The sequence below is a fragment of the Cricetulus griseus genome, chromosome 3 (assembly GCF_003668045.3).
Source record: "Cricetulus griseus strain 17A/GY chromosome 3, alternate assembly CriGri-PICRH-1.0, whole genome shotgun sequence".
Lineage (NCBI taxonomy): Eukaryota > Metazoa > Chordata > Mammalia > Rodentia > Cricetidae > Cricetulus > Cricetulus griseus.
In genome coordinates this window covers 159167536-159194412 of record NC_048596.1, presented here as the reverse complement: position 1 = coordinate 159194412, position 26877 = coordinate 159167536, and the positions used below count along the sequence as shown (strand labels likewise).

General features: G+C 40.7%; 1 protein-coding gene across 2 annotated transcripts in view; it reads right to left on the bottom strand.

The window, feature by feature from the left end:
- Positions 1-26877, bottom strand: part of LOC100754794 (zinc finger protein 300) — a 47484-nt gene that overhangs the window by 11020 nt on the left and 9587 nt on the right. For both annotated transcript variants that reach the window (XM_027406281.2, XM_027406282.2), the window contains exons 2-5: positions 18480-18606; positions 14416-14508; positions 12752-12861; positions 11450-12221 (exon numbers count right to left, since the gene is read on the bottom strand). In XM_027406281.2, coding sequence (XP_027262082.1) covers positions 11450-12221; positions 12752-12861; positions 14416-14508; positions 18480-18606 — 1102 coding nt within the window. The remainder of the gene's footprint in view (positions 1-11449; positions 12222-12751; positions 12862-14415; positions 14509-18479; positions 18607-26877) is intronic.

Below are 26877 nucleotides of genomic sequence, written 5' to 3'. Positions count from 1 at the left end.
CAGAGAGGAGGATGGGTATCAAAGGAACTTGTTATGGAGTTTGCCTTCATCATGGCAAGATTCGCCAGGGTTCCTCATGACAATGAGACACAACTGCTCCTGGCAACACCAATTACTTCAGAGAGGAAGATGGACATTGAAAAATCTTGTTATGGAGTTTGCCTCTGCCATGGCAGAAATAGCGGTTTGGGCAAGAAACTGTTCTTACTTGGACTGTTTGTTGCTGTATGAACTGGACATGCAGGACCCACAGGAAAGTGACTGCTGAACTTACAAAACAAGACAGTCTGGAGAGGTTCCTGCTTCATGGAAGTCTGTCAGACATTCTACAGGACACACAAAAAATGACTAACAAACTGACAATACAGGTGGACAGCTTAAAATTTCCTGCTTCTCTGAGAGGCCCGTCAGACACACTGTGGCCTATGGGCCAAAGATTGATGCTCCAATTTCCAGAACTTTGGGTGACTGTCCAGGTAGCTAATGTCTCTGTCAATTCTAGAGTTTATATGCTATCCTTCTGTGGTCGTTGATGGAGTTGAAGACAGATAGTTATGGTTATGGTTTTCCTTAGTTATGATAAAAGATAAGTTACATATAAAGCTTTAGACTCACAAAGATAGGATAGATGATAGAATATTTTCTTTAAATCTTGCTAAATATTTTAATGAACTAAATATTGTAACTATAGTTCTTGGTAACTTTTTGCTATATATAATTTTACTATGTTGAAGTTAAAACCTTTCTTTTTATTTAGACAGAAAAGAGATAATGGCGATGTCTTCTGTACATATGTTTCTCTTATTGGTTGATGAATAAAGCACTGAGGACAATGAGGCAGGATGATAGGTGGAACTAGGAGACAAGGAGGATTCTGGGAAACGTAGGCAGTCGAGTTGACATGTAGGATGCCAGAGGGGTAACAGGTCCCTGGACCTTTCTCCAGTAAGATAAGACCATGTGGAAATACTTAGATTAATAAAAGTGGGTTATCAATTAAGACAGGGATAGCCAATAAGAAGACCAAGCCAACAGTCAACAGTTTCATAATTAATATAGCGTCCCTGTGCTTCTTTGGAAATCCAGGAGGCTGGGACCAGGCTGGCAGGAAAAAATGCCCGTAACAGGATACATTTGCTTTTGTTCCTTCTTTCATTTATAATGACACCGATGGTACCACTTTCTAAGTTCTTTAGGTGTTTCATATTAAATATTAAAAATTACTGCCGTGTGCTGTTTTGGCTTACTGAAAAGCTGCCTCTGAGACAAGATCTGGTCTGCCTACTCAAGACTCAAATAATTACCTCAAAGTTTCCTTCCAAGCCCCTGTCCTGGGTCAGGCTGGCCCCCTGCCTCTGTGACAGGAAAAGAAAAATAAAACAAACAAAAATCAAAGGAAGATTTTTTTTAAGCACACAGTTGTGCTTAAAAACAGCTAATTATATGTTCACACTCAAGAAAAATATCCTTCCTAAAGGTTTCTCATTAACAATTCCTGCTGTAGCCTGGCAGTGGTGGTGCACACCTTTAGGCAGAGTCAGGCACATCAATGAGTTCAAGGCCAGCCTGGTCTACAGAGCAAGTTCAAGGACAGCCAGGGCTACATAGAGGAAACCCTGTCTCCAAAACCAAAACCAAACAAAAATAACCCCAGCTGTGCTTGCTTAAAATAGTCACAGCTGTGTTTACAAAATGTTAGTGTTTGTGTTGGTTTGAGTAAGAATGGTCCCCATAAGCTCATATGTTCGACTATGTGGTCCCTAGTTAGTTGAACTGTTTGGGAAGGATTAGGAGATGTGGCCTTGTTGGAGATGGTGTGTGACTGGGGGTGGGTTCTGAAGTTTCCAAAGCTCACACTATTCCTAGTTAGTGCGCACTCTCGCTCTCTGTCTGTCTGTCTGTCTGTCTGTCTGTCTCTCCCTCCCCCACTCTCGCCTCTTACTTTCAGACAAGAATGTAAGCTGGAGAGACGGCTCAGCAGTTAAGAGCACTGACTGTTCTTCCAGAGGTCCTGAGTTCAATTCCCCAGCCACCATATGGTGGCTCACAACCATCTGTAATGAGATATGGTGCCCTCTGCTGGTATGCAGGCAGAAGACTGTATACATAAGAAATAAATAAAGCCTAAATAAATAAATAAATAAATAAATAAATAAAATAAGAATGTAAGCTCACAACCATCTGTAATGAGATATGGTGCCCTCTGCTGGTATGCAGGCAGAAGACTGTATACATAAGAAATAAATAAAGCCTAAATAAATAAATAAATAAATAAATAAATAAAATAAGAATGTAAGCTCTCAGCTACTGGCTTCAGCACCATGCCTGCCTGCCTGCTGCCATGATTTCCACCATGACCATGATGGTCATGGAGTCACCCTCTGAACTGCAAGCCTTTCTTTTAAAATATAAGCTGAATGGGTGATGGTGTCTCATCTCAGAAAAAAGCAACTAAGATAGACATTGGTACCAGGAGTGGGGTATTGCTGTGACAGACCTGATCTTGCTGGCATTTGGAGGAATGGGGAAGGCTTTGTGACTTTCGACCAGGAAATAGACTGATCACTGTAAGAGAGGGCTTAACTGGCAATCCTAATAGGAGCTTAATCCAGAGATAATTAATAAGATATAAGTCCTGAGGCTCAGTTCAAGAAGTTTCAGAGGGGAACAATGAACAACTGGTCTACAGACCATTCTTGTGATACTTGGCAAAGAATGTGGCTGCTTTATGCCCTTGTCCTAGGAATCTACCTGAGGGTAAATTAAAATGTTTTGCACTAATTTCATTGGCAAAGGAGATTTCAAAACAGCCTGATATAGACTATGTTACATGACTATTAGTGATCAGGCTCATATAGATCTACAATGAAAAATACAAGTGGGGTGGGGAGTACAAAACGTACACTTTGAGGAGAAAAGGAGCACCAGGAAATTTAATGTTGGGGTCATGGCTTATGCTGGAAGAGAAAAGGAGAGATGAAGATGTGAAATGGAATTAAGGGAGTGGTGCTCACAGGGTTCGACCCCACAAATCAAAGCTTATGCAAACATAATTCAAGAAGGGTGCTAGGTTTCATCTCTAGTGGGCAGCTGAACTTAGCAGCGTCAACCATGTGGTCCTAGGTTTAGAGTCATAAACGATATATGGTATTGGTAAGGTAAAGGTGTCATGGGATTTTCCTTGGTGGTTAAAGAAAGGTGCTTTAAGAAAAAAAGCCAGGTTGAGGCCAGGCATGTGGCAGGGGTGTCCCTGCAAGGAAATCTGGAGAGGCCATTGTGTGATGCTGTGTAAGTGAAGCCTGGAATGTGTTGGAGACCCTAAGATGTTAGGAGTGCTAGAGCCATGGGATACCTGCCAAGGATAGCTGCGTGCTGGGAGTGGAGCTAACCTAAGAGAGAGGAGAGTATTGCAGTTAACAAAGTTGGAAGGGTGGAGTCATCTGACCCCTTTGCCATCAGAGTTATAGTATTTGGAATTTGCCCTGCTTGGTTTTGGTCCTGCTTTCCTCCCTTTTGGAATGGCGCTGTGTATTCTGTATTATTATATGTTGGAAGTTTGATTTGCTTTGTGATTTTGATTTTATAGGGGAATAGTAAAGAGATTGCCTTGAGTCTCAGGAGACACTTTGGTGGCTGAAAGACCATAGGGAGTTTTGAAGCTGGGCTAAATGCATCTTGCATTATGATAGCTAGGTGCCCATAGAAATTGGAGAGTTGAATGTGGTGGTTTGAACCAGAATGGTCACCACGGGCGCATATATTCGAATACTTGAGAAATTGGTGGAACTGTTTGGGAAGGATTATGAGGCATAGCCTTGCTGGATGAGATGTCACTGGAATCTGTTTTTGTGGTTTCAAAAGCCCACACTGTTCTCAGTTAACTTTCTGTCTTGTGGTTGTTGTCTTAAGATGAGGTCTTAGCTACTGCTCCAGCATCATGCCTGCCTGGTTGCTGCCATATTCCTTGCCATAATGGTCATGAACTCACCCTCTGGAACTGTAAGCCCAGTAAGCTATTTCTTCTATAAGTCTCTCTCTTTTTTTAATCTTCCTTCAATAAAACAGGAAACAGAGAAGGCCATTGGAACTTCACCTTAGTATCTAGGCTCTCTTCCTAGCTACTTGTATGCAATTAGGCTCTAATTCATGAGGACCCAAGGTTTTCTAGAGAAACTAGGGGATACAGGGTAAAAACTAAGAATGGGGAGTGGTGTGTATGTGTCCACTTATACAGCTTTATAGGCTGCTATGTATTCTAGGTAAAGGCCTCAATAAAAACAGATACTGCTTACCACCCCTTTAGAGAACATAATAAATCTATGATTTGTTGATGTTATTGCTGATATGTCTCATGGTATTTATGGTTTTTTTTTTTGGTTTTTACTTTTTGAAGATAGAGTTATTCTGAGTAACATCTCTGGCTTTGTAGATGGAACTTGTTTTACAGACTGGTCTTGAACTCAGAGATCCTCCTGTCTCTGTCTTCCGAGTGCTAGGATTAAAGGTGTGAGCTACCACCACCTGGATACTTTTCTTTTAATAAAGGGAAATCTGTATATAATGGTCAAGAGGGCTGGGTATAATTATAGATGTTTAGCTCTCTGAGAACTCCCCTGCTTTTGGTTCTTGCTTACAAAAATGTTGCCCCATTCAAGGTCATCATTATCTCTTAAGCTATTGTTAAAATGAAAGTGTTCTGCCTCTCAGGATTTGTAAGACCCTAAGAGGGAGAGGAGGTTAAAACCTGTAAAATTCCAAGCAGAGAAAGTTTGTTTAAAACTGGAAACAAAAAAAAATGTTGTTTAGCAAAATAAAAACAAACAATAAAAAGGTATGAGAGAATGAGTCATATATATGTACACACACACACACACACACACACACACACACACACACACACACACACACACACCCACTTTGTAGACCAGGCTGGTCTCGAACCCACAGAAGTCTGCCTGTCTCTACCTCCCAAGTTCTGGGATTAGAGGTATATACCACCACACCTTGCTGCTTTATTTATTTTTTCATTTCTTTATTTGAGACAAGGTCTCTCTATTATGTCACTCTGACTGTCTTGGAACTCATGCTGTAGACCAGGCTGATCTTGAACTCTCAGAGATCCATCTGCCTCTGCTTCCCAAGTGCTGGGATTAAAGTCATGTGCCAGCTCAACTGGCTTGAGGGTATATTTCTGGTAAAAGGGACTTTCAAACAGAGCATTTTGGATAAAAATGGATTTTGTATGATAAAATTATTTTGCCCAAAAAAGAAAACTGACAGATGAGAACAAAGCCAAGAAATCTTTACGCCAAGTAGCAGAAAGAAGGTCTGAATAAATTTCCTAAGGTGTATGAGCCCTAAGGGACTCACAGATGATATACATTTGAGGAGTAAGATCTATAATTTCCTAATGTCAGAATGATCTATTCATGGTAACAAAAACTGATTTTAAAATGTATGTCAAATCAAACTAACCACTATGTCTTTGCTAACTTTGTTGTTTTACCCATGTGAAAAAACCTTTTTATTATTATAATAAATGTCTCCTTGTGAAAACCAATGTTGCAAGTCTCTCCTGTAATTATATGCTTTATGGTAAAATAAGCTAAAATAAAAAATTGATTAAATTAACTTAGAACTTATAAAAGTACACTATAGAAAGATCAAGAGAGGTTGTTCCCAGTTATTGTAAGCTGTATTTATGGTTTAATGTTTATTTGGTACTAAAGGAGCTTCAACTCAAAAATGCTAATTTGTTGTGGATATTCCTTTACATTGTGTGAAGATGTGTCACTATGACTGGTTTAATAAAAAGCTAAATGGCCAACAGCTAGGCAGGATTTTTTGGAAAGAGAGAATGCTGGGAAGAAGGCAAAGCCAGCTACACTTGGAGGAAACATGACATGTAGGAGATGAGGTAACAAGTCATGAGCCATGGAAGCATGTAGATTAATAGAAATGGGTTGAGTTAAGTTATAAGAGCTAGTTAGAAACAAGCCTAAGCTATTGGCCGATCTTTTATAGTTAATAACAAGTCTCTGTGTCGTTACTGGGGAGCCGATGGTGAAAAAGTCTCCAGTAGTTTTTAAGGCTCAAAATCTTAACAAGGATAAACTACCATAATTTATAAAATCATAGTCTTACAAGAGTTACTAATTCAAACTTTTAAGACAGATCATTCAAATATAAAAGTTAATGATCACTTCATAAATCACCAAGTGTTTTTAATGGGCCCAGAATTGTTTATAGTCATGTTAAATACAAATTTAATTCAATTACAGAGACAAGATTAGAAGAAGAGACCAATTTGTATCTCCCTCTTTATATATGTTTTCAAAGTTAAAGCCTAAAGCAAACTATTTCTCCTTTTGGGCTGGAGAGATGTTTCAGCGATTAAGAGCACTGCCTGCTCTTCCAAAGGTCCTGAGTTCAATTCCTGGCAACCACATGGTGGCTCACAACCATCTGTAATGAGATTTGATGCCAAACACTGTACACATAATAAATAAATAAATCTTTTAAAAAAACTATTTTTCCTTTTTAAATCTACTGTTTGAATAGTTCCCAAAGTCTTTCACACTTCACCCCCTTGGGGAGGTTCTACCTACTTCACTGAGGGTACCAGTCACAGAAGGGCAGCCTATGATGAACCTTAGAGATTTTACAAACTGCCTTTTCTTCAATACAACAAAGTGAGCTGTATTCTGTAGAGATATTGCTAAGGGATGCTTTCACCCCACTTAATTCTGTGATTTTTGATATTTTACAGTTCCATTACCACTTTTAGAAATGGTTATTATTAGGCAAAGTGAAAACAGCTTGAACTCTTTGATATTATTTTCTGGCTCAATAATTGATAAGAAATCTACCCAATATACAGGAAATTATACTTGTGCAAAACTTAAGGAGAGCAATCAGATACTTTTAATGCTAATGTAACTTTAAAAGGAGACTTACTTGGATCCACTTACACCTAATCAACATTTTTGGGTCAAACTGGCTATAGATGCCATGAACAAAACCTCATTTTGTGTTCATGAGGGATAATCTGTTCATCGTCTACTTTAAAGAATCTGGTTGGATTGTCAGCAATGACTATGATGACTATGTTAATGTCACTAGGTGAATGACAACTTAACTCTTAATAGAGACAGATGGTAGACAACTCCCTTGTATAGTATAAACATGAATGACAGCTAACATCATAAGAAACATGGTTTTGAGCATGACAGTTCTTTCATTTCCAGGCATATATGACAATGCCACTACACAGAGTGATTCAGTTATGACATGTAACCCAGCCTCACCCATTGTGTTTGTGATGTGGGTTCCTCATTGCTTATGTACTGAATGTTCTAATACTAACTATGAACCCCTAACTATACTGTGGAAAGAAATATGTCTTTACTTTTAGGTAAAGCTTTGCCTTCTAAAAGGGAATGTTTATGTAATCAACTAGCCTTTCAGACATTGCTAGCCAGTCTCTTGGGATACTGTCCCACCAGCAGAAGTCCTGCACTCTTGCCTTTCTAGATAACACACCCAGAGCTACTAGAAGTTTGGCATCATCTTGCTGTAACAAACTGCAGTCATTAAGGATAAAGCAGATTGCAGTTGTGGCTTCTTTTCTGCTTCCAGCACTGGGACCGATAGCATCTTCAGCATGAAATCTCCCAACTGGTTTGTATCTTCAGCAAAACTGTCAATGTCATGGCTACAGTCTTTGGAGAATTAAATGTAGAAATGAAGGGACTTTGAACAGCAGTTTTGCAAAACCTGAGCTGCCATTAAAGTTTTACTGCTAAAAGATACTGGTTGTGAACGTCTCCTGGTATGTGTTCTTCAATATTATAGGTGATTCTTACTTGGTCCCACAAAAGCTGGGTCAACTTTTGAGAGATCAAAAGTGGTGGAGCCAGCCTCATTGACTCCCTTGGCTCCTTTCCTTTCAGGGAGCACTGGCAGCTATTACAGCTTTGGTTTAATTTAACCTGCATTTTCAATGCTTCCTGAACTCCACATATCATCTTACTTATCGACAGAAACTTTACACTACTCTTAATGAGATCATAGGAAAGGGGTAGCAAGTAGACCGAAAATAATAAGATATTCATGCTTGTTTACTCTCCTTGGAGGAGTGGACCTGCCTGCCTTGGACAAGACTCCCCCAACATCTTAGCAATGTAGCTTAGAGCATTCAAGAGCATTAAACAAACAGCCTTCATTTGGCCAAGAGACCTGAACACATCGGTGATAGTGATGAGAAATACTATCTATGTTTTTTTTTATTTTTTATTTTTTATTTTTTTTTATTGTTTCTCCATTCCTGCTTTGAACTGTGAGCTATCCAGAATAAAAGCACCATAGAATGTCAGGAAGGGTGCTCTTGAGCGGCTTAGCTTTGAGTTCCCTGGTTCCGGTTACTCTTGAATTGCATGGGCACTGACAGGTCTCAACAGAGGAGAAGCAACACAGATATTAGAATAGCTTTGATTACAATATAAGTACAAAAAACAGTGGAGCTTTAGATAGATACCTTAATTAAAAATAAACCACTACATTTTTTGTTGTTGTTGTTGTTGTTTTTGGTTTTTTCGAGACAGGGTTTCTCTGTGTAGCCCTGGCTGTCTTGGAACTCACTTTGTAGACCAGGCTGACCTTGAACTGAGCGATCCGCCTGCCTCTGCCTCCTGAGTGCTGGAGCTAAAGGCATGCACCACCACCAGTGGTGGATTTTGGGGGGGGGGGAGGACTGAAATTTTCCAATGATACATTCTAAATTTGATGCAATTTCTTGCATGATTGCTTATATCTACAATTGAATATCATATATAAATGTTCAACAACAAAAAGTGACATGTAGGAAACTTAAAAAATTTAAAAAATTTATATAGTGTGCGTTTGCCAATGTGTGCTTCATGCATGCCCATACTATGCTGTACATGTGGAGAAGTAGTTCTTACACCACATGGGTTCTGGGGATTGAACTCAGGTGGTCAACCTTGGTAGCAAATGTCTTAACCACACTGGGCATCACTGGCATGGAAACTTTAATACAAAAGAGACAAACAACACAAACTTGGTAAGTAAACTTTAACTGAGTACATGTCCAGCGAATTATAAATTCGGTCATTTCAAATGCGTTTTCTTTACTGTTTTCATTTTGATTTATGTAGTGTATGCACAGGTATGTGAGCACGCATGTACTACTGTGTGCATGTAGAGGTTGAAAAGCAACTTATGAGTTGCTTATCTTCTGTCGCATGGGTCCAGGGGATGAATTTAAGTTGTCAATCTTGACAGCAAGCACCTTTACCTCATGAGTCAACTCAAAGGCCATGACTCTTCACTTTAATAAGTGATTTGGTACTTGCTAATATATGTGTTGCTAAATGCCTGTTCTAAAATCTTTATATTTATAGAATAACTAATACAAATTCTGGTGCAGTTAGGTAAATTTGAAGCATATTTTTTCACATCAGAAACCTGTACTTTACCACTTTTGTTATTTTATGCTGACAGATGAGTAACAGATTAGACACATTTGTTAGAATCTAGACCAGATACTGTAGAGGTCATTCTCATATACAACTGTATTTTTCTCCATCCTCACAGCTGATTCTACATACAGGACCAAGACTATGGTCTACAAGCTATTGGAAACTAACAAGCGGAGTGGTGCATAAACATTAAATAAAGGCCTCTCCTCCCCCACCTCACACAAGTTCTAAAGTTCACATGGCCATTTCCTGGAATGCAAGATCCCACCACCACCTGGGAATTGGAGGCTTCTCATCAACCACTGACCTCAGAATTCTGAATCAGCCCTGTGCTCTGATGCTCAGACTGGCTTTAGAGCTCCACACGACAGTGAACAGTGCCAACCAACAGCACTCAAAACAGCATAAGGTGAAAAGCAAGTAACCATGTCTGAACTGGGTAAACTATCTGCTATCCACTTACTCTCACTCCTGTATATACTCCATGTGTACGCCCAAATTCTTCTTCTGGGTGTTTTCTGGTTTTTACTTAGTGAATCCCCTAACTGTATGAGTTTTTAATGGCTGTGACAGTGTTTCATGTTAGAAAACCTTCTCACAGTCATCAAATTTATAGGGTTACTAGCCTCCTTGTATATCTTAAAGTTAACTGAGGCTTCACTAATTATACAACCTTTTTTTTCTTTTTTTGCAGATTTTTTTATTTGAATTAGAAACAAGATTGTTTTACATGTCAATCCCAGTTCCGTCTCCCTCCCCTCCTCTCCTACAACACCCCCCAACTAAAACTCTACCTATCACATATCCTTTCTGCTCCCCCTGGAGGGTGAGGCCTTCCATAGGGTGTCATCAGAGTCTATGGTATCCTTTGGGATAGGGCCGGACCCCCCCCCCCCCCCCCCCGTGTCTTGGCTCAGGGACTGTTGTTGAATTCTTTTTTTTTAATTTTTATTTTATTTTATTAGTTCAAATTAGGAACAAGCTTGCTTCAGATGTCAATCCCTTCTCCCTCTCCCCCCCTTCCCCCCAACATCCCACCTGCCCCTAGCCATCCCCCCTCCACTCCCAAGGCAGGGTAAGGCCCTCAAAAGGGGCTTCCCAAAGTCTACCACATCATCCTGGGCCAGGCCTAGGCCCTTCCCCATGTTATACAACCTTTCTCACAGTCCTTAAATTCATATGCTATTTCACATGTATGAGCTGCTTATGCAGAAAGAAGCCATTTGGGTAGAAATCCTTCCTATATTTGTACAGTCCTGGTATGTTGCACCAGTATGTGTTCCCTAGAGTTAAGACCTGACCTGTGGAAGAACACTTTCAAACATTCTTTACATTCGTCAGCCTCACCAGCATGTATTCTCCGATCAGAGAACCTGATCAGAGAACTCTGACCAGAGAACTGTTAGTAAGGACTAACAGTTTTTTGTTGTTGTTTGTTTGTTTGTTTGTTTGTTTTCGAGACAGGGTTTCTCTGTGTAGCTTTGGCGCCTATCCTGGCATTCGCTCTAGAGACCAGACTGGCCTCGAACTCACATAGATCCCCCTGCCTCTGCCTCCCGAGTGCTGAGTTTGAGGCGTGCGCCACCAACGCCCGGCTAAGTAAGGACTAACAGTATATTTCATGCATTACCTAGGGTTTCCCAGATGAGGCACTCTTGTAGAGAGAGGCCGGAGGTAGAAAAGAAACATTTCACGCATTCTTTATGTTCTCAGACTTTACCTACCTGATTTCAGTGAGGTACAAAGGAGGCCAATTGAAACTACAAACTTTCTGTATGTTACTAACCCTAACCCTAACCCTAACCCTAACCCTAACCCTAACCTAACCCTAACCCTAACCCTAACCCTAACCCTAACCCTAACCCTAACTTGAATGAAATCTGATTGTGAGAGAGAAATTACTTCCATCGAGAAGCTTTCTGCATTGTTGACACTAAAAAGGACCTTACCTGCATGAGTTGCCTGATGTCGACTGAGTTTTGACTTGCTGTAGAAAGCTTTCAGGCATTCTTTACACTGATAGGGCTTCTCACCTGTGTGAGTTCGCTGATGTAAAGTGAGGTTTGACTTGTTGTAGAAAGCATTCATGCACACTTTACATTCATAGGGCTTCTCACCGGTATGAATTCTCTTGTGTGCAGTAAGGTTTGATTTCTGCCAAAAAGCTTTCTTACACTCATCACATTCATAGGGCTTCTCACCCGTATGCGTTCTCTGATGTCGAGTGAGGTGGGACTTGTAAAAGAAAGCTTTCTTACATTCTTTACATCCATAAGGCTTCTCTCCTGTGTGAGTTCTCTGATGTAAAGTTAGAAGCCACTTCCGGCGGAAGGTTTTCTTGCATTCTTCACACCCATAGGGCTTCTCTCCGGTGTGAGTTCTCTGGTGTTGGATGAGATGGCACTTGTGGTAGAAGGCTTTTGGGCACTCTTCACACCCATAGGGCTTCTCTCCGGTGTGAGTTCTCTGATGTCGAAAGAGATGTGACTTGTGGTAGAAACCTTTCCTGCATTGTTTACACTCGTAGGTCTTCTCTTTAGTTTCAGTTCTCTGGTGTTCTGTGAGTGTTGACTTATCATGGACAGCTCCACAGCAGTCCCTATATTCACAGTGTTTCCCACATGTGTGACGCTTCTTGTGCTGTGGCCTTTGGCAGTATGTTTCCACACATGAATTGGATTTTGCTCCTTGCTGAATTTTCCACTGAACCTTTAATTGTGCCTTAGGAAAGAAGAATTTGTTTTATTCATTGTACACATTGTCCTAACATGGCTTCCTAATGTCTTGTAAGGTGTGATTTTTTTTCTCATGTAGCCTCATGAATTTCTCATCTGTGTACTTTATTATTCGCTGATTTTTCATCCAATAAGTTTCATCCTTAATTTAACAGTGTTTTGAGCAATAAGTGCTATTTAACAAAGGATTCAAAAAATTCCTTGAAATAACTAGGTCCCTTGAATATGAAGTTACTTTATTGAATATTACCTTTGTATAGAAAGATCCTAGTTGAATTTATTGAATATGGCAGGACACTCTTTTATTCTTGTTACAGGGACTAAGATGTATAGAATATGGGAGGAGTTTCTCAGTTTCATCACTGGGTTCTTCTCCAGCCTGCGTGGTTTAGGACTCAGTATGGAGAAGTAGTGTATTTTGACATGAGAGAAATTAAAAGGAAACCTCCCCAAACAGTTCCACTGTTCTTGTTCAGTTTACAAGTAGTCTGAGTCCACATTAAAATTTTTACTTACTTCAGCCACCTCTTCATTTGATATACTGCTGCTGGTGGTTTTCACTTCACAACAATGTCTTTCTTCATTTTCCTGGATGGTCTCAATCGGGACACATGCTTTTTTAACACCTAAAATAATATTTAAAAAAACATTATCCACAAATAACCATATTATTTATTAATTTTAACACATGATGTCTTAGTTTCTTCATGTATATTTTATGACAACATTGGATGGGACAATTTATTCTTTTATTTATTTGTTTTGAGACAGTGTCTTTCTGTGTAGCCCTGGCTGTCATGGAATTCCCGGAACTCACAGAGATCACCTGCTTCTACTTCCCAATTGCTGGGCTTAAAGGTGTGCACCCCACTGCCTGGCTGACAATTTATTCTTCAATAAATTAGTGTGACTCTGGCTGAGTAAGTGGCTCAGTGACTTAATTAAGTGCTGGCCATGCATTCATGAAAACTGGAGCTCAGATCCCCATAATCCAGGCAGGCTAGATTAAACAATGGTAATTCTAGAGATAAGAGAACCCTAGGGGGATCTGGCAAGAGACCTTAATGGATGAGATGGAAGAGAAGTTTTTTTTTTTTTTTTTTTTTTTTTTCCCCGGAGACAGGGTTTCTCTGTGTAGCTTTGGAGCCTATCCTGGCACTCGATCTAGAGAACAGGCTGGCCTTGAACTCACAGAGATCCGCCTGGCTCTGCCTCCTGAGTGCTGAGTGCTGGGTTTAGGGCATGCACCACCAATGCCCAGCTCGAGTTGGAAGAGAAGTTAAGGATGATCTGGGTATCACACTCAGTTGTCCACAGTGAGCCTTGCCAAGCCTTACACATCTCAAGCATCTTGAACATTTTTTTCTCAGTGCATCTGCACTTTCAGTTTCCATGCCTGCTCTTGTAAAAAAGGAAACAAACAAAAACAAAAACAACCCTCTACCTAGGAACTGTCAGTGTCCACAGCCTCTCTGATTTATGATGATTTCTTTTCAGTTTCCTAGCGTACAGGATTCTGCTTTTAGAATTTCAAGAGATGTGGTTAAATGCAACCAATTTCTTCTCCAAGGCCAGTCTGCTATTATAGACAAGAGAAAACCACACTGCTTGATCCAATGGTCAGAACCACTGCTTATCAGGTGAACAAAATCCAAGTGTTGAATAAATATGTAAACAAACATGTAATAAAAATCTACTTTGTTAACAATAAAAAGAAAACCTATTATGAAAACAAGGAGGAAGCACAACTGGAAATTGCTTAAACACAACAAAATTTGCCTAACATATATACAGGGATGAGATTTTTGTCACATTTATCTATATAGTGCACACCTTTAATCCCAGCACTTAGGAGGCAGAGGCAGGGAGACCTCTCTTAGTTTAAGGTCAGCCTGGTCTACAGAGTAAGATCCAGGACAGCTAGGGCTATTACACAGTGAAACCCTGTTTTGAAAAACCAACCAACCAATCAAACAAAAACAACAACAAATTACCCCCCATATAAATGGGGTAATTATATCAACAAAACTAGCAAAGTGGCTTGACAGGGAGACCTCTCTAAGGACTGCAAAAGTCATGTGCCTGGATCATATGACCAGCTGTCTTCAGGGCTTACTATGACCAAGAGCCGGCCATCTCTATTCTGGTTTACCTCCTTTGCCCAGGATACACTCACAGACCTCGAACGTTCCAGACTGAGGCTTCTGCTTTACTCCAAGGCCCAAATCCCTGCTCCAACTTGAAGATTAACTCGGGTTTAGTTGTGCAGTGCCCTGTAAATGGGGGATCACATAGAAACCATGGTAAAGTGCTATCAAGTCCACTGAAGAAAGACCTCAACCCCAATTTTGATTTGGGCAATGGCAGGTGCATTTGAATTTGTTAGCTTCACACTCATGTTTTTCACTGTCTGGAATATTACCCTCAAGTGGCATTAATACACAATAAACTATGCAACATAATTTTTAAAATTTTAATAAGCAGATGACAAGAAGAGACAAAAAGATGAAGTTGAAAGGGCAATCTTAATGTGGAATATTATTTAAGATGTGTTATATTCATTTAGAATATTTGTTTAATGATGCAAAAATGTGTTGTGTTCTTTTATGTTGCATTTGTTTAATTGTGTGACGCTGTTATACAGTGCATGTATAAACACCTGATTGGTCTAATAAAGATCTGAATGGTCAATAGCTAGGCAGGTAAAAGGACAGGTGAGGTTGGCAGGCAGAGGGGATAAAGAGGAGAAATCCAGACTGGGGAGACAGAAGAGGGAGGAATGAGAGAAGGAGAGGAGGATGCCAGGGACCAGCTACCCAGCCACACAACCAGACACAGAGAAAGAAGGAAAGAAAGGGTATACAGGAAAAGAGGAAGATAAAAGCCATGAGGTCAAAGATAGATGGGATAATTTAAGTGAAGAAAAGCTGGCTAGAAACAAGCCAAGCTATGGCCAGGCATTCATAACTAAGAATAACCTTCCATGTGTGATTTACTTAGAGCTGGGTGGCAGAACCCCCAAAAGAGTAAAGAGTAATAAAAGCCAACTACATTTTGGTGTTCCGGCATGGGCCCATGTTTCCATGTAGGGCCTGAGAAAGCTGGGGAGAAAAAAGACACAGCTCTTTGAAGACTCTCTGCCACACAGCAGAGCATTTAAACAACCTTTTGTATGCTAAGTAGACATGAAAAGTAAGTAAAAAATTCCTGCCACAATGCAGGGCACTGGCATTCCAGACGTAGGCAAATGAATGCAGTTCCCAATCACACACCTCAAACAAGGCTACAAGCTTTTTTTTCTTTTTTTTAAGATTTTACTTATTTATTATGTATACAACATTCTGCTTCCATGTATATCTGCACACCAGAAGAGGGCACCGGATCTCATAACGGATGGTTGTGAGCCATCATGTGGTTGCTGGGAATTGAACTCAGGACCTCTGGAAGAGTAGTTGGTGCTCTTAACCTCTGAGCCATCTCTCCAGCCCAAGGCTACAAGCTTAAGCTTGCTTTCATGACCCAAGAAGTGGGTGGAACCAGCCACCAAGGCCGTGGTGGAGGTCCTAGCTGCAATGCTTAGCAGTTTAGAGGCTCATGCAGTCAAAACAGATGAGAGATATACAGTAAAGACAGATTCAAACAGAAAAAAAAACCCTCTAAGCAGGTCAGTGTGTTTAAAAATGTATGTAGGTATAAGAAAGAAAAGAGAAAAGGTATAGACAGTTACAGAAAAAAATAGGTTAAAATAATATAGTAGTATTTAAAGAGAGAAGTAATAAAAAAGAATAAGGCACAGAGAGATGGGAGATACACAGGGAGTCTGGATCATGTATGTTGCTGTACTGACCTTGACCTTGAATTTTTTTTTTTTTTTTTTTTTCAAGACAGGGTTTCTCTGTGGCTTTTGGAGGCTGTCCTGGAACTAGCTCTTGTAGACCAGGTTGGTTTGGAACTCACAGAGATCCACCTGCCTCTGCCTCCTGAATGCTGTAAAGGTGTGCACCACCACCGTCCGGCTCCTGACCTTGAATTTTTGATTGCTGGTAAGTAAATGACGGCGCTGACACACATGGGATTGTGGACTGGAATGCTAAAACAAACCACCCTATATGTTTTAAGAATGCCTTAGCTTTAAAATGGAACTCAAAAAATGCATTGCTTTGGAGAAGACGTTCTGCTTTTATTTCCACGGGAAATGAGAGGCTGTGGATTCCTTCAGGGTTGATATGGATCAGGTTTGATTGAGGGAGACCTGAATCTTGACAGATGACAGCTGGTCTTCCCAGGACTTGGTCATTATCTCAATTTTCTCAGGTTCCCCTAAAGATGCCTTTGCCCACAGACAACAGGAAGCAGTCTAGAGAAAACCACACCCACATTCCCAAGAGTTGGCGTGTGGGTGGGTTTTGGTGGGTTATGGATATTTATCATTTAGAGGAATATGGGAATATAGGATAAAAAAAAACAACTATTAATTTCAGATATTTTGTATTGGCATGGATTTTGGTATGTGGATACAAATTTAAAGTTATTTTTGTTACACTGTATATAGGTTTCTACTTTTGCTTGGGGGATTGTGCTTATGCAGTTCATTTTAAAATGCAAAGTATAATTAAGAAATGAGGTTAGTAGTTAATCTATAATAGTCAATCTTGTAGTCATATTAGGTATGCTTTCAAGGTTAAACAGGTATGCTTTAGACAGATTTTCAAACACTTCAAAGACCTAGAGAATACAGGAGTTAAGATGTTTAATAACCAAAGGTTTTTCATGGAAATGAGACACATTTGCTCCTGGCAGCACTAATTGCTCATAAAAGGATGATGGGCTTTGAAGAAACTCCATTTGGAGTTTGATTTCAATGTGGCAAGGCTAGCCATTTGGGCAAGAAACTGTTCTTGCCTTGACTACTGACAGTGTGCTGTGTAGACTGGACAGACAGAAAGTGACTGCTGTACATTGCCAAGACAAGGCAGGACAGTCCTTCGAGATTCCTGCTTCACAGAAGAGTCTGCCAGATATTTTGGGCCTATATGCGAAGATGGATGCCCCAAAGTTGCAGAGGAACTTTATGTTACTGTGCAGGCAGCCAGATATCTCTGTTGTTAGGTAATATTACATCCTTCTGGAGTCTTTGATTGAGTTAAAGACTAAATAGTAAGATTTAATTGTCCCTTAGTTATGATAGAAAGTAAATTAGGTATAAAACTTTTGAATCACTAAGATAAGATAATGTAGTATTTTTCTGAATTTGCTAAATACAAATGGACTGAATATTGTAAATGTAATTCTTACTTGATTACTGTTTTGTTGTGTATAGTTTTACTATGTTAAAGTTAAAACTTTTCATTTTTATTTAGATAAAAGGGGGAAATGTTAGTTGAAGATGTGTTACATTCATTTATGCTGTGGAATATTTGTTTAATGATGCAAAGATGTGTTACATACTTTATGTTGCATTTGTTTAACTCTGTAAAGCTTTGTTACTTTGCATGTCTAAACACCTGATTGGTCTAATAAAGAGCTGAATGGCCAATAGTTAGGCAGGAGAGGGATGGGTGGGGCTGGCAGACAGACAGAATAAATTGGAGGAGAAATCTAGGCTGAGGAAGACAGAGGAGGGAAGAGTGAGAGCAGGAGAAGGAGAAGAGGATGCCAGGGACCAGCCTCCCAGCTACACAACCAGCCATGAAGTAAGAAGAAAAGAAAGGAATATAAAACACTGAAAGATGAAAGCCCAGAGAAAAGGGTAGCAATATCAGAAGATACAAGTAAAATGTGACAGAAACAGAGCTTGGCATGTTCCCATCATTCTTGCAAGCTATAATTTACCTCAAAGCTGTAAAGTACTGGTTATTAAAGCATGGAAAAGATAGAGGACAAAGACACAGAAAAAAAGATGTGTCTAGCCACTGGGGTGCATTTGGCAGGAATGAGAAACTTGTAATGTTCAGCAGAACAGCAGTGAATTTATAGTTGGCAAATTACCTATTTGATAATAGCTGTCAGAGAAATTTTAAATAATCCACAAAGATTATCTGAGCTGACAGATTCACCAGGTACCATCATCTGATCATTACACATCTGTAAGTACATAGCAAAGACACACTGTCCTACATAAATATGCATGGGAGTGTGTCTTCTCAATGTCTATCAGTTACTACCAACAGTTAGCCATCAACTAATTTACTTATCAACCGGGCAGAAGGGAGTTGCTGGTGGACTTACAGAGGGCTGGACTCACCCACAAACACCAGGCTGCTGTAGGTCTCCAGCATCACATCCCTGTAGAGGGTCCTCTGGGAAGCATCCAGCTCCTGCCACTCCCGCCACGTGAAGTCCACAGCCACATCCTCAAATGACACCGATCCCTGTAATGACACATCTCTTTTTGACCCTGGCACCATTAAGCCTTGGGAACAGAAAATGACACCCCAGTCTTCACTGTGACATACACTTAAACAGCATCTTACAGAAGGTGCAGCTCTATTTGTATTCTGGCTTAGTTAGCTTCTCTATTACTGTAAGAAAACAAAACAACAGCAACAAAAAAACAAAACAAACAAACAAACAAAAAAACAACCTGGGGAGGAAAGAGCTTGTTTGGCTTTCAAGTGACAGTCCACCCTCCAGGGAAGCCAAGGCTGGGACACATGACAGACACTGGAGTAGAGAGCTCTGGTTATTGGCCTCTATGACTTGCTTAGTTTGAATTTTTTTATACAATCCTGACCAATTGTCCAACAGTAGCTCTACCCACAACAGGCTGGACCTTCCTACACCAATCATCAGTCAAAGACTTACCTCCAGGACAACCTGATTGAGGCATTTTCCCAATCGAGATGCCCTTTCCCAGATGTGTATAGCTTATGTCACAGTGACCATAAAAAACAAAACAAAACAAAACAAAACAAAACAAAACAAAACAAAACACATGGTCTGTTTTTGGGGAAAGAAAAATCAATATAAATATCTTCTGTGTTAGTACAGTGATTCAAGAAAATAGGATTGTAGACTTTCCATGAACTTAAAATGGAGACAAAATCCAAGGAATAACATATGTGTGTGATAATTGTGCTATAAAGAGCAAGGGGAAGACATGTGTACCTCCAGCCACATAAAAATAGTACCAAATCTGGAAAAGCAAGAACCTCAATGAAAATGCAAAATTTCAGGCTGGTGGCACAGTATTTTAATAAAATCTATGCCCCAAGTTGCACGGCTGTTGAAATGGATTACTGGGGCTGAAGAGACGACACAGAGGTTAGGGGCACTTCTTTTGCTTTCAGAAGTCCCTGGTTTTGTCACACCATGGCTCACAACCACCTGTAGCATCTGGCCCAAGTGATCCAACACCCTATTCCGACTTCTCCAGCCGCCAGGCATGAATGTGGCACAGGTACATATGTGGATCAAAACATGTAGAATAACTAAATCCAAAAGACATTTCTTTAAATGTGAATTATAACTCCATATAAGGTCACATAAGAATGTAGAGGCCGCCGGGCATTGGTGGCACATGCCTTTAATCCCAGCACCCGGGAGGCAGAGGCAGGTGGATCACTGTGAGTTCGAGACCAGCTTGGTCTACAAGAGCTAGTTCCAATACAGCCTTCAAAGCCACAGAGAAACCCTGTCTCAGGAAACAAAACAAAACAAAACAAAACAAAACAAAACAGAATGTAGAGGCCAAGTATTGCCAAATAAAAAGTCTGGCAATACTTAAACAGTTTCTGAAAACACAACCAAAAATTAGTCCAGCACCAAATATGCCATGATTCTAATGTGTTTGGGGCAGCATTCCCCATATTGCATCAGGAGTAGTAAACATGCAACATAACACCTTTTGCCGCATGCTTTGACTCTCTGAAGAAGAAACTTAGGAAAAAGACATGTTATGCACTAAATCTGTCATCCCATGTGAATGGATTCTGAGCACAAGATATCAAGAGCACACCACGCCCAGCTGTTTGTTGTGAACTGCCATGTTTTATTGTACTGTTCACAAAAAAAAAAAAAAATAGCTCAGTTATGGAGAAAAAACTTTAAATGTTTTCATGCTGCAGGTGAATCTCTGTGAGTTTAAGACCAGCCTGGTCTACATAATGAGTTCCAGGACAGCCAGGGCTACACAGAGAAACCCTGTCTTAAAAAACAAAGAAGTTTTCCTACCATCTTTTCAGTACTTAAGGATCAATTAGTATATATCTGAATTGTGTTGTGTTAGCAAAACACACACGTTCATCTTATTAGACTGTATCATTGCTTTAACTTTAGTCAACTGGCCTAATGCAGAGAATAAGTAACCAGGGAGTACCCAGACCCAATCGCTACATCTAAAACGCCACCCTATTCCTACTGTTCAGGATGCATCACAGAAGAGGGGAAGGAAAAACTTCCAGAGCCAGAGGACCAGATTATTTTCGACAAGAATCTTCTAGACATGATGGGGAAGCTGCACCCATGAAACCTGTGCACTATGGTTCCCTAAGCAAGACTTGCATAATGACAGTATCAGCTGAAATGCCCAAGTATATGGGAGAAATTTAGCAAGGCCCCACTCCTAAAGAGCCACGGGCAATGAGTGGCTGCTCATCAAAGGAGACTCAGTTTTCTTCAAGATGAGTCCCTCAGTAAGTTAGTTATCCAACCCCAAGTGCTCATCATTAAATACATGCATGCACCCACACACGCACACATGCACACACGCACACACACACACACACACACACACACACACACACACGAGCAATGTAAGTTTATGAAAGATATATCAGTAGCAATTATAGAAGCAGTCATCAATTAGAGAGTGGAGGAGACATGGGAGTAGTCCAAGGAAGAGGGAGGAGAAGTAAAAACAGTATATGATATTCTCAGAAATGAAACAACTAGCACCGTTTGCAGCTTTTTTTTTTTTTTTTTTTTTCCTGTCAAGGTCTCTCCTTGTAGCCCTGGCTGGCCTAGAACTTGCTATGTAGACAAGGCTGGCCTTAAATTCAATTATTGATTTGCCTCTATCTCACAAATGCTGGGATTAAAGGCCTGAGCTATCACTCCCAGGCTACACTACACCTTTTATGAAAACTGATGGACTAATTAGAACTTTAATTTGGACTGTGGAAAGGTTGGAATGGTGCAGTTCCACAGTCCAATTACAAATTACCTTGGGTACTCTTCACTCCCGCATCTCCCGATATTCAGTCTCTGTGTCTTATCTGATAGCCTTGTAACTATCACATGATGCCTTGGCTAATTATTGGTTAGTTAATGTATCAGACCACAAGCTTCTAGTAACCAATGGCTAAGAATTATATCAGATGATGTGGGGACTCATACTTGAGGTCTTGCTTCAAACTGCCTACCCGATGTCTCCACTGGTGTACCTCAAGTGCTTTCATGCATTAATTTGATTTTTACCATAGGAGCTCCATGAAATTGTTACCATATTGAAACATGGAATTTGGGGTACTGTAAATCAGTGTTTCAAAGTCAGGATCACTCATTTTTGATTCTAAAATAAACTCTTGTCTCTGGTGAGGTAAGAGGTGTGATTTTGTGTATTTTTAAAGATTGATTTTATTTTTAATTATGTGCTTGTGTATGTAAGTGCAGCAACCCATTGATGCCAGAAGAGGTCAGAAGGTTTGAATCTCTTGGAGCTACAAGTTACAGGCAGCTGTGACCCTCCCAACATGGATGCTGGGAACGGAGCTCAAGTCCTCTGCAAGAACAGCACATGCTTTGTTTGTTTGTTTGTTTGTTTGAGACAGAGTTTCTCTGTGTAGCCCTGGCTGTCCTGGAACTCACCGGGATCTGCCTGTCTCTGCCTCCTGTGTGCTGGATTAAAGGTGTATGCCACCATCACAGGCTGGCAGTATGTGGTTTTAAGCACTGGAGTTGTCTTCCAGCCTTGACAGCTGTATACAAATTAATTCTGTTCTTCAGGAGGGCACAAGGTCCTGGTACTCACAGATAGATACCACTAGAGAAATCAGGAATGTTTTACATTCAGGCTTTTCTCTTCAACAGAAGGAATTTACATGTTTTCCACCCAGAAAGTTGGGAGTGAATGTTGTTTATAGCCTGGTGATCTCTGCTATTCTGTAAGGCCAAGTTTCACCCAAATTTCACAGACTCCAAGCATTGTTTCTTAGTCAATAGAACCCATTCTCATGAAAGAGGTTCCATGCATTTTGCAAAGGAGTTTTGATGTAGTCATGACTTAAGTTTGTGATAAATGCCATTAGGAAACTTCTTTTTTTCCAAAATTGCACTGTATTTAAATATGTTAAAAAAAATAACTGCTTGGGGTCAGAAGTTTGAACCAGTCTGGCTACCTAGGCGATACTAAACCAGATTACCTTCTTAGTGCTGGCACATAGTTCCTCTACTGGCTGTGGCTATAGCATCTACAGAAACCCCCACAACTAGTGCCCAATGTAAGGGGCTCAACCCTTGGAGAAGGTGAGTGTGGTGGTTTGAATGAGTATGGCTCCCATAGCCCCATAGATTTGAACACTTGGTCACCAGTGTTTGAAAGACTATTTGAAAGGATTAGGAAGTGTGGCCTTGTTGGAGGAAGTGAGTCACTAGGGGTGGGCTCTGAGGTTTCAAAACCCCATTCCAAGCCCACAGTCTCTCTTCCTGCTAACTGTAGGTCCAGATGTAGAAATCTCAGCTCCTCCTCCAGCACTATGTGTGCCGGTGTGCTGCCATGCTTCTTGCCACGACACAATGTACTAAACCTTCAACTGTAAGCCAGCCCCCAATCAAATGCTTTCCTTTGTAAGAGTTGTCATGGTCATGGCATCTCATCTCGTCACAGCACTAGAACACTGGCTAAGACAATAAGAAAAAAATTCTTTAAATCGAAATCAGGGGTAGACATTCCACATAGAGGAATACTCCCTAAGCCAAGACACAGAGGGGTGGGCCTAGGCCCTATCCCAAAGGATACCATAGACTCCGATGACACCCTATGGAAGGTCTCACCATCCAGGGGGAGCAGAAAGGATATGTGATAGGTGGGGCTTTAGTTGGGGGGGGTCGGGGAGGAGGGGAGGGAAAGGGAACTGGGGTTGTCATGTAAAACAATCTTGTTTCTAATTAAATAAAAAAAATCTGCAGAAAAAAGAAAGAAATTAGGGGCAGGAATCCATGCCTCTTACTCAAGGGTTCATGACGGTAAGTGAGAGAGTGGAATTAATATGGAATTTTCCCAGTCCTCTAAGACAAAGCACTTTATACAATTACTGAAATACTTGTTAAAATCTAACGGAGCAAAATGTTCAAAGCAACAGCTCTATAATTTTGTACAAGCAACTGTAAATTTAATCCTTGGTTCCCTAAACAAGGAACCATAGATTTTGAAAATTGGAAATGTATAGGAGTCAATGTAAAAACATCCCATGAGAAAGAAGTTAAAATCTCTGTCAGTTATTTTGAAGTCTGGACTGCAGTAATGCACTGCTTGAATCCACCTGAGGACCATGAAAAAATCCTCTGGATTCCCGGGACACTTCTCAGCAAGGGGCTACCACTCCCATGGCTAAGGAGATTGACTTAGATATGCTGCCTCCCCTTTCAAGAGCCCCAAATTTATATCCATGTACAACAAATATTCATTCTCATCAATCCGATTCAGAAGTTCAGTCTATGCTGCCTTACTTCCAGAGACTACATTTGGAAGATGAGGAAAATAATGAACAGGAAATGCTTGGACAGTTTATGTTTAACCCTCTCATGTCAGTCCTATGATAACCTGTGATTTCAAATCATCAAGACCCAAATGTTCATCAGTATCGCCCATTTACTTTTCAGTTCCTAAATATTTTTAGAAAACTCATTGCTGACAATAGCATTTACTGGTATGATGTGGAAAAATTTAAGCAGGAATATTGTGGTGGTTTGAATAGAAATGTCCCTATAGACTCATGTGTTTGAATGTTTGGTCCATGGGGAGTGGCCCTATTAGGAGGTGTGGCCTTGTTGAAGGAAGTGCGTCACTGGAGTTGGGCTTTGAGGTCTCCTACGCTCAGCCAGGCCTAGTGTGACAGTCTCCTTCAGCTGCCTGCAGATCAAGATGCAGAACTCTCAGCTCCTTCTCCAGCACCATGCCTGCCTGCGTGTCATGACAATAATGGACTAAACCTCTGAAACTGTAAGCCAGCCCCAATTAAATGTTTTCTTTCATAAGAGTTGCTGTAGTCAAGGTGTCTCTTCACAGCAATAGAAACTCTAATTAAAACAAATATTATGGTGGTTTGAATGAAATGGTCCCCATAGGCTCATAGGAAGTGGCACTACTTGGAAGTGTGGCCTTGTTGTGAAAGATTTTAGTTCACAGAGAGAGAAAAGTTCCCCACAGGCCTTGGCCCGTTACCAGGAAGCTGCCCCAGCCCCGGGCACATCCTATGGTTTAGACGGGGGCGATCGCCAAGACAACCCTCTCTGGGTCACACCTGGCTGGCCAACAGACAATCAAGGACTTTACAGGGTACTTTCTATGGTTTTTCCTTTGTAAAAAAGCAGGTCACACCTGGGTGACCACTCTAACATGGGATCACACTTTGTAATCACTCACCTTGTGCCCCTTGCCTGTATGCTGATCTGTGGTTTTTCCTATATAAGGAGCCTGTAACCCTTGCTGGGGTGCGCAGCTTCCTCGATATTGCTGACACCTGAATGCTCATTCCTTCAATAAACCCTCTTGCTTTTGCAGCTCTTGGTCTGGTTTCTGAGTCTTGGGGGCTCCTTGGGATCCTGAGGCCCTTAGGGGTCTGGGGGTCTTTCAGTTGGAGGAATTGTGTCACTAAAGATAGGCTTTGAGGTTTCCAATTCTCAAGCCAGGCCTAGTGGCTCTATCTTCCTGCTGTCTATGGATCTGGGCATAGAACTCTCAGCTACTCTCCAGCACCATGTCTGCCTGCACACTGCCACGCTCCCTATCACGATGATGATAAGCTCGAAGCCAGTCCCAATGAAATGTTTTCCTTTATAAGAGTTACCTGGGTCATGGTGTCTCTTCACAAAAATAAAACCCTAACTAAGAAAGATATTGTCACTCTTTGGGACTATAAGAAAATAGACAAAGCTTCCTGAGCTCCAGGATAATACTTGATGTGGAACACAAACTATTACGATGAGATGAGTAGGAGGAAAAGGGGACAGAAACTGTAGCAACAACGCCCCTATTAATTTGGGCATGTTTCTGCGAGTGGAACAATTTAGTGACATTCTAGAACAAATGAATGGTTCCGCTCAGTACTCAGACCAAGTGCACCTTTGTGCACGGTGAGCCTGGAGAACTACTGATCATGGAGAAACTGGCTCCTCTGGCCACTTTAAGACAGAAAGTTAGTGAGTCTTGGCCTGAATGTCTTGCTAACGCATGGAGGAAGCTGCAGATATCCTGTTCAGGCCACCACAGAGTGTAGAGCCACAGAACCAGTTAAATGTGCGAGTTCTAACTGGGTAATGACCACTCAACTCCTCTCATGTTGCAGCAGCCACTGAAGCAGCCATTCCGAAACATTTCAAAAAGGACCTTGCTTTGAATGTGGAAATAGAGGACTTTGAAAAGAATTAATTCAAAAAAATCTGATAATCTAACTCACCTTTCCCCACAATGTACAGGAGGAAAACATTGGGCGGAAGAATATTGATGCCTTTAATCCCAGCACTCAAGAGGCAGTTTGAGGCCATCCTGACCCACATATTGAGTTTCTAGACAGCCAGAGCTATATAGTGAGACCTTGTCTCAAACAAACAGACAAACAAGAATGTTAATTCAAATTTGACAAGGAGGGTAAGCCTTTAAACTTCCAACTAGGGCAACCCCTAGTCCTACGACAAATGGGGAAACCAACCTAGGCAACAAAAAATAAACTAGGCTCAGGAACAATATCCAGTCATTCGGGGATTGCACGTGGGGGGGGGGGGAAATTAAAACAGGCCCAACTTCTAGTACAGGCGCAATTGCATCTAAGAAATAGACAGCCCTAAGTTAGTCCTTGGAATTCTCCTAATTTTGTAGTTCATAGAAAGGCAAAGAATAAATCTTGACTGTTACATGATCTTAGGAGCATAAATGCTACTATGAAAACAATGAGGACCTCCAGCCAGGCCTCCCAGGGACATTACATTATTATATTTGACTTAAAAACCTGTTTGTCTATTCCTTCACATCCCGATGATAAGGAACATTTTGCGTTCTCTGTCACTACTTTAAATAATCAATAGCCAACGACCAGATAGCAATGGAAGGGTTAATCGCAGAGGACGAAGAATAGCCCATTATATGCCAATATTATGTACACTAAGCACCCAAACTGGTGCTGATTAAATTTCCTAAGGTATTGATCATTTGTTATAAGCATGGCATTCTCCTCTCCTGCTCATCCCACCAGCTCTAAACTTTCAGGGTACATAAACTAAAAGAACAAAATTTAAACACAGTTCCAGATAAAATACAAAGAACCCACTTTATAATTATTTAGGATATATCATTTCTCAACAAAAAATTGCCATTATCATCTGTTTAAAATTAAAACTTCCCAAACAGTGCACCCTCAATTACGTACAAAAACTTTTGGGCCATGTCAGTTGCGTATCTGCTTATCGTGATTAAGAGTTTGGCTCCA